General features: G+C 39.3%; 1 protein-coding gene across 1 annotated transcript; it reads left to right on the forward strand.

Moving 5' to 3' along the window:
- The first annotated feature begins 129 nt into the window (after window positions 1-129).
- Window positions 130-8,429, forward strand: LOC106526334 (BRMS1 like transcriptional repressor). The gene is made up of 10 exons (XM_014020920.1): window positions 130-401; window positions 579-669; window positions 1,164-1,291; window positions 1,381-1,460; window positions 1,602-1,698; window positions 3,650-3,739; window positions 3,833-3,897; window positions 3,984-4,023; window positions 4,133-4,262; window positions 6,572-8,429. The coding sequence occupies exons 1-10, from the start codon at window positions 266-268 to the stop codon at window positions 6,687-6,689; spliced, it is 975 nt and encodes a 324-aa protein (XP_013876374.1). The 5' UTR covers window positions 130-265; the 3' UTR covers window positions 6,690-8,429.
- Window positions 8,430-8,847: the final 418 nt, after the last annotated feature.

An 8,847-nucleotide genomic window follows, 5' to 3' on the forward strand; every position in this document is an offset into this window, starting at 1 on the left:
ATGTAAAATGTAAAATGTAAAAAAAATAAATAAAATAAAAAAACACAAATCCTCTCTGAAGAGAAGGTGCTTGCATTTGATTGGTTAAGCTCAGTAAACCTGGCTCTGATTGGTCGATGTYGTCCTACGTTTTGTGTTCAGCTGGTAGATGCGGGCCGGCTAACCTGTTAGCTGTCTGAGCCGCGTTTAGCCTCTTTCTAAGGAGGTGAAACGCCAGAAAAGCGCGCTTGTCGCGCTGTTATCTTCGGCTCTTCTGAAAGCCGCAATGCCGATCCACTCCCGGGACAAGAAAGAAAGTAACCACGAAGAAATGGAGGTGGATTTTCACGAGCAAGACGGCAGCAGCACAGACGAGGAGGACACCGTTAGCTCGACAGTGTCCGAAGATGGAGACAGTTCWGGTAAGGCGGCCTTAAAGAATAATTTACACCTAAATGAACGAAATCATCATAAGTTTGTTTTAAATATATTATGGACTAAATGTGGTTCCTGAATGGTATTAGCTGACAACCTAAACGGGGGGTAGTCAGTCTGGTGTTTGAGGGGAAAGTGTGTTCAATCYATGTTGTTGTGAGCAGAGATGGATGATGAAGACTGTGAGAGGAGGAGGATGGAGTGCCTGGATGAGATGACCACACTGGAGAAACAGTTCACTGACCTGAAGGAGCAGTAAGTTCACTGACTTGTTGGAAAACAACCAAGTCCTGCAGCTGTCAAAAGCTTTGAAAACAAAGAAACTCAGACACAGAACTACCAAAGCCAGTGATTGATATTTTTATTATCATGAAGACAAACTCATACAATACAGACACATGCTTCAAAATTAGCTGCAGGTTTTAAAATCTGGCCTGTGTTACGGTTGAGTTTCAGCCTGTCRGCCATGTAAATAGATCAAAACAAGTTGACATATTTCTAAAATGACAAACATGTTTTTCATCAAATGTCATCAGTAAAATATTATAGATTACATGMCTGCTGATTATAAAAGCAGACAGAATACACACCATTTGTTGATGTATCATTGGCTCCAAACGCCTGGATTACCTTTTCTTATGTGACGCTTCAGAATGCACATAAATGACGCTGGTGGAAGCACGACTAGTGTTTTATTTGGTTCGATGAAGTCATGTGTTTTGCCTTCATGTTTTTTTTTTCATTTTGAGATTGTATAAGGAGCGTCTGAGCCAGATGGAGATCAAGCTGCAGGAGGTGATGGCGGGCTGCGCTCAGGAGTACCTGGAACCTTTGGCCAACCTACAGGAGAACATGCAGATCAGGACCAAAGTGGCCGGTGAGCTGAGTTACGACGCCCGTTTGTTGCCCGTACGTCTGGAACAATCTTGGGTACAAAAAGGCTTGTTTTTGTTCGTGCTTCTGCAGGGATCTACAGGGAGCTGTGCTTGGAGTCGGTGAAAAACAAATACGAGTGTGAGATCCAAGCAGCCTGCCAGCACTGGGAGGTGAGGTCAACATGCAGCTTGGACACATCTTATTGTTGTCACACTCTGGACAGGAGACAAGGAGGAAACACAGTCCTGGTTCTAYGTTTTCAGAATGTCTTCCAGTATTTATTTACTGTGTTTACKTCTCCTTGGTGTCAGAGTGAGAAGYTGCTGCTCTTTGACACGGTGCAGAGTGAGCTGGAGGAGAAGATCAGAAGACTGGAGGAAGACAGACACAGYATTGACATCACCTCAGGTACTAACGAGAGAAACCGTGTCCTTTTATTAATCATCTTTTCGAAACTGCTCAGAGGAGTGCTTCAAAACTTTCTTTAGGTTTATATTTCACACAGTAAAATACAGAATCCACTTATTAATTATTACTATTAAAATTTCTCAACTAATGCACTGTATCTTATATATACTGCCTTGTGATTTAATCCTCGGTTGGATGCAACGGGTCACAAATATCACGTCAGCTTTGAGGTCTTCATCTTATTTTCTCATTGCTGTCCCCGAAATCAGGGGTTCTTAAACTTTTTGACCTCAGGGCCCAATTTTTTGAACGTAAAGTGGCACGAGGCCCAGTCAGACGTTACCAATGTATGGATCAAAATGATAATTATCATAAATCTTGGTTTGTATTTGATAATGTTTTGAACTTGTAAAATATTGCGTAGTAAAAACAGAAGCTGCACTTCATATTAGTGACAAACTTTGGCTTTTTTTGATGGGTTGCCTTCATTTTTGCTTCTACTTTTCATTTAAAATAAGTTTCCATTCTCGGCAGGTTTCTAAGGTTCTTCTTCTACGTATTAAAAAAGTTGTTAAACATCTGAGTGGCGCACTACCGCTACTAGTGATGAGAAAGTGTATTGCACCTTATTCAAAATCAATGCGATCCCACGGCCCTCTGCGGCCCAAAGTTAAAAACTGTTGTTTTTTTGAGGCCCTCAAGGTGGCGCTCATCCCATGGGTTAAGAATCTCTGATCTAAATCAGTGGTTCCCAAACTATTTCGCTCAAAGCCCCGCCCCGTCCCCCACWATCCCTCACTACTCGCCACCTCTCCCAAAGATGCGTTTAACCTTTGTCTTTTTATTAAAATAATAAAAGAATAAAGTGAATTTGGAAAAAGAACAAAAGAAGAACTGCGTTATACAGAGCTTTAATCGTTTAAATGGACTTGTTTTGGTGTATTTTTTTTCCATAATCTATAGTGATCAGTACTCTTGGCTGTCAAAAATGCAGTATATACTAAATAAGGATTAGTGGAAATAATGTTTATTTATACTATTTTGACAATAATTCTGACTGTCTAATCTGTGAAGAATAATCCCTGTACTCTGGTCACTTCAGACCAAGGTTATAATAATTTTGGATTTTTCATTATAGTTCAGTTTTATTTCATTTTGACTTTTTTTTCTTTGAATTCAGTTAGTTTTAATTAGTTTTTAGAGTGGATTTGTTAGTTTTTTATTAGTTATTATTTTTTGTTTAATGTTTAGTAGGGGTGTAAGAAAATATTGATACACTGAARTATCGCGATATTTCATTTCCCGATACTGTATCGATATTCTAAAGCCCTGTATCGCTTTTTAATTAAGGTTTAAAATGTCAACCTTCTTGCCAACCATTCATTTTTATGTTGTAGTTCAGCCTCTGACCACTAGTTGGCAGCAGTGAGCCAGCCATTTGGCTCCTCTACCTCTTGAGTGCCAGAGAGTAAGGGTAGCATTAGCATTGTGAGTAAACATTAGCTTTTTTTTTCAGTAAGAGGTTTTTATTTAATAGAATTCTTGGACAAAAAAATCACAATATATTGCCTTGCTTACAGTATCGCAATATATCGGGATATATCGTATCGTGACCCCTCTGTTATGATATGTATCATATCGCCAAATTCTTGCCAATACACAGCCCTAATGTTTAGTTTAGTTTTCATTAGTTCTAGTTTTCTTATAGTTTGAAAAAAAATTTGCCAATGCAATCCAATTTTGTTTTAGTTTTTTATTTATTGCAGTTAAGTAAAATGTTTTTTTCAGTTTTAGTTTTCGTTACTTCATTAGTTTTAGTTAACTAATAACCCTGCTTCAGACTCTGTTCACAATATCCTGTRTAAAAAAAAGTTAAACTTGACTTAAATGACTGAGCAAATAAAAACCCTGGATTCCTTTGTTTTATTCAACATCCTGTTTTGTTTTCTAGAGTTGTGGAACGATGGATTGCACGCACGGAAGAACAAGAAAAAGGACCCGTTCTGTCCGGTCAAGAAGAAGAAGCCGGTTGTTGTTTCTGATATCCTCTCACGTCGTGCCTCTTTTCTCAGCGCTTCACCGACACGCTGTTGAGATAAACGTTTCATTGTTTTCCTTGACCTTTTGTTTTCACGCCCGTATATTGTTTACATGCTGCAGGATCTGGATATTCTTGAAGACTGGACCGCAATAAGAAAGGTATTTTTCTGGAAGAGGACGGAAAGAAAGGAACCTGGATCAAAGTTTCGATTCGACCTTTTCAAGTTTTGTCTCTCCTTTTGCAGGCGATGGCCTCTCTGGGGCCGCACCGGGTGAAGGTGGACGGTAAGAGTTTCTCCTCATCCTCAGTTACAGTCAATATCTGGCAGAGCTCGGTGATCGACCTGGACCGAGACRGGGAGGTCTGATCCGGTTCTTGTTTTCCCCCCTCCAGTCCCTGCAGCAAAGACGGACAGACATCACCATGTGGCTCGCTCTGAAGAAGGTCGGCTTTTCTATGACAACCAGTGGTACTGCAGGGGACAGACCATCTGCATCAACAGGAAGGACGAGTGTCCAACAAGGTACGTGTGGGAGGACCATTTGTGACAAATTACACAAAGCTCCCAATGGGCTGTAATGTATTCCCTACATTTTGTGAGYTTGCTTGTTTCAAAGGTGGTGTCGTGGATTTTCTTTTGTAATAAAACTGATATTGGAAGGGTTTTAAACTCAAACAACAGTGCAGCTCCACKTTCTGCATTGACTTTGCTGTCAGAGCAGGATACATAGACAGAGAAAAGGCAGATTAAAGGTGATCTAATCCAGTCTCAAAAATCAGAGTCCCAAAAAAAATTATTATTTTGATGCGTTTTGCCACTTTAAGTATTTTTGCTTAGACTACTTGATCAACCAGCCAGTTACTTGGGACAACTTTTGCAGATTTTAATCTACGTTCTACAGGCCAGGCCCTGAGTTTAATAAGCTGATTAAAAGGCAGGCMCATCTATTCAAATCAATGCATTTTCCAGCCATTTGAGATGCATTTTTCTAAATACTTTGCATCAATAAAAATTTAAATTGTTATATATTTATTTATAAGTTGAACAGTGACACAACTAGTCTTTGAGGTGAATTTATCTGAGATCATAGACCCCACTTGAAATTTGTTCTACTCTTGTTGTTTGTGTTAGACACTAGCTGCGTTTCGACTGACCATGAAAATGCGCAAATTAGAAGTTGGAAAATAAATTTGCTCAATGGAAACACGTCACTTTCGAAAAAACTTAAATTTTTGGACAAAATGTTTTTGCGCTAGGATGAGGTGGTTTTTCAGCCGTATCAAAATTGGTGTATTTCGCAAAACTGCAATGGAAACACTTTTTTCGCATCACAGGAGTTACATGATCAAGCACCGGCTGTTTGTACTGGCAAAAAAGACGACGAAGAAGAAGACAATGAAGTAGAAATAGTAGTAATATCACAGAAGTTGTGAAAGAAAGTAGTAAACTCACCAACTGCAGTTTCCCAAAAACACAGCATACGTAGCCGCTCCCAAGTATAAGAGGCTATTTGCTCGAAAGCCTTGATAAGACGCCGACGTCTCCTCTGATGATGAGCCCTAGTGTTGTGGTAGCAATATGCATGGGTTTATATCTGTTGCCGCCATGTTTGTAATGACTTATCGCGAGAACAAACGTATTCACGCGTGACTTTAATAGCATTTCTTACTTAATGGAAACACTGCAATTGTGAAACTGTTTTTTCGACATTAAAGGCACAGTGTGTAGGATTTGTTGTTTTCAGTGACATCTAGTGGTTGAGTGGTTGAATCATCCTCCCTGGTCCTCCCCCCACCCCCACCCCCGCTTCCAAATGCAAAGGAGTTGCTACGGTGTCTCTCAGGTGTCAAAAACCTTTGATAATTCCAACCGCGATGTCTACCAGCAGCTTCAGGGCTAGTGAYGTTTCAAGTGGTAAGATTATGAGCTTTAATAAGTAAAATTATCCCAGCTACAATGACAGACAACAAATATTACATTTATAGTATTACAACTAAAACCGTTTTTGACGCCGCCACCGCAGTTTGTCCTTCACGAGCCTTCGTAGACAAGATGGCGGTGCAAGATGGCGGCTGCCTGTAATGGCGACCCGCGACCATGGAGACATAAACAGCTTTTTATAAGGTAAAAATAATAAAACAAGGTCTTTGTCTGCAATGATTAGACGTGATTTTTATTATTGTCATTAGTGATTATCTCTATTTCGGATAAAAGAATTGACAAAATCCTACACACTGTGCCTTTAACAGAATATCGACAAAATTTTGCGCACATTTGCAATGGAGGCAGCTACWGAAMWTCATGAGTCTGTCTGTAATGAAACAAATTAGAAAACAGAAAAAAGTCCGAGCTGAAATCTTGTTTGAAAGAAAACWGCATCACACCTCCACCCCTCACACACCATTGTGGCAATCTTGGCTCAGATGTGCGTCGCGGCCTAAGGGTTCAGAATCTCTGCTTTTATAGTTACCTGGTGGTAGATAAAATTACCAGGATCCATCACTCTGCACAGCCTCAGACAAGAAAAACTAAGTAACCTGCYATTTATCTTATACACAGTTTAGCTCCTACTTATTTAAATTTCATTAAGCTTTACTTGCATTCCCCATTCAGTTCCAGTCCAGAAAAACACTCTCCTGGAACACTACAAACTCTCAGTAWACTGCAGTTCAGTCAGGAGAGTCAAGCTCATACAGCTGTGGAGGCTGTGATCACTTAGCAGGGGAATAACTGCCGACTCATTCTCACTTTCACATCAACACTTGTCTGTTTGACGACCCGGGGCTCAGTTTGGTGCCACTTTTACACGTCTGCTTGTGTTTATGTTGCAGTGCCATCATCACCACCATCAACAACGATGAGGTGTGGTTCAAACGGCTAGATGGCACCAAGTCAAAGCTCTACATCTCCCAGCTGCAGAAAGGCAAATACACCATCAAACACTCATAAAYAGAATTAAAAACACTAAAACACACACCAACACACAACTCTACTGTTTCTTCTCATTTATTTCCCCATGTGAAGTCTTATACAATCATCTGCCTGAAAGCAGACCAGTTCCTGTTTGTATGTGGAGAGTTGCGTACCTGTACATATGTATATGTGTGTTGATATATATACAACATGGTCACAAGTGTCATTTTCTCTGAAATGGAGATCAATGCAAAGTGCTGCTAAAAAAAAGGAATAAAATAAAACAACCGGGTGGGAAAAACCGGAGCAGAAGCAAACTGTGAAGCAGAACTCAGTCGAGTGCCTTTCTGAGATGAAACTTTGTCCTTGCTGATGGGGGGAAGGGGCAAAAATCTAAACTATCAACGCAGAGCAGCCTTACCGTGTTCGCACTAGAAGGACTGAAGCAGGTCGGTGAACATGTGAATGTGAGGTGGGGGGCTCAGCAGTGAGTCTGAGCATCAGTTACACTAACCAGAATTCCATAGAGAAAACCTGTTAAAGCTTTATTCTGGTCATTGCAGACCTCAGAACAGCTTAGTTAGAAAGTGTCAACATGAGAATAATGTTAAACAGTGATGATGTGATGATAATGAGATAAAACTGTTCTTGAACACCCCAAAGTTTGGTTATCCACTTTTGGAATCATTGTACTAAATTCTTTTTTACTTTTTGTTGTTCTGCAGCACTTCTTTTTAAAGTTAAAGATTTTTTTTTGGCCATTGGGGAGTTAGGTTCTGTGAAAAAAAATCAGAACAGTCATTGTTTTATCCGCTATAGCTTCTTGAACGACTTCAGTTTGGAGAAATAGCTTAGTTAGTTGTAGACGTATGCCCAACRATTACTTTAGTCAACTGATTCAAAATGGCTGCCACAACTTAGCCAACACAAAAATGGCTACTATTTGCAAATACAAATAACAGTGACAGCAGCTAGCAATGGCACTTTCTGACACATTCTGGGATTTTATGACATTTCCACCAAACTACCCTTGTAAACAAAACTGATGGCAGTGTAAAGGTTTAAAAACCATAATAAATGAACCATAAAAAGTTGAGATTGGAGCTTTGGTCTTGAACTCTTGCCAGTTTTWATCTGTATATAGAATCATTTGGGTGTTTTGTGATTGATATTTTTGTCTCCATATTTTTCTGAATTTATTAATCCATGTCATGAACTTGAAAAAGGAAAAAAATCCACAGGTTTGTGCTGCATTTCTGTTGTGAAAAAAAAAACCAACCTCAAAATGCTTCAAATCTGTGAAGCTTGGTGCCATTTTTCAGCATTTAAATGTATGCTGTTCATGTTTGTCCTGTAGTTTTTCTCCTTCTTGACTGTCACTTGTTTTGTTTGTTGTCCTGATTGTTTACATCTCAAGTCTATCAACAATGGCAGGTACAAGGACAAAGTAATGATTCATTTTTGTATGAACAATCCATCCAGTCAACGTTTCTCCATACGAGTGCATTATGTTTAATTAAAATAGTTATTCTTTGCATTGTTCACGTCAAGTATTACCTGCCAGCAGTATTGCAAAAAGATGCAACATCTGTCARAAAGAAAAGATGTTGCCTCATGTGGCATTTGTTGATGAAAACTGTCATTTTTTACTTTTATTTTCATTTTTTGTTTTAGTTTGTATGGATCATGGTTTCTTCTACACATAAGCAAATAGAAAAAAAACTTGAAATTGTGCCAACTGCATGTACAAATAATTAAAGATGTTGTTTGTATCACTTTGAGGAGCTTTGAATCTGCACACATCAGACTTTCACAATGTAAAAATATCTGTATGCTATGAGGTTCTCCTGGAAAAATGGGTTCCTGACTCCTTCACTTGGCTTACAAACGTGGTGATTATTTATGTTTTATTTTTTGGAAATTTTCCATGTTAAGTTGAGCTGCTATTGACACACACAAAAAATCCACCAGCATGTTCTCAAACTTTTTGTTGTGGTGAACGCCCAATCAAGACAATTGAAAAAACAAAAGCCAATRTGAAAGTTTGAAATTAGGACGATGCAATGAGTCCAGGAAAGTCAACGGTTTATAGTCTATCTAGACCAGTGTTTCCCAAAGTTGGGGTCGGGACCCAAAGTGGGGTCCCGAAACATCAAGGTGGGGTCCTGAAAAGATTTTCTGAATTAATTACATT

The sequence above is a fragment of the Austrofundulus limnaeus genome, unplaced genomic scaffold, assembly GCF_001266775.1.
Source record: "Austrofundulus limnaeus strain Quisiro unplaced genomic scaffold, Austrofundulus_limnaeus-1.0 Scaffold272, whole genome shotgun sequence".
NCBI lineage: Eukaryota > Metazoa > Chordata > Actinopteri > Cyprinodontiformes > Rivulidae > Austrofundulus > Austrofundulus limnaeus.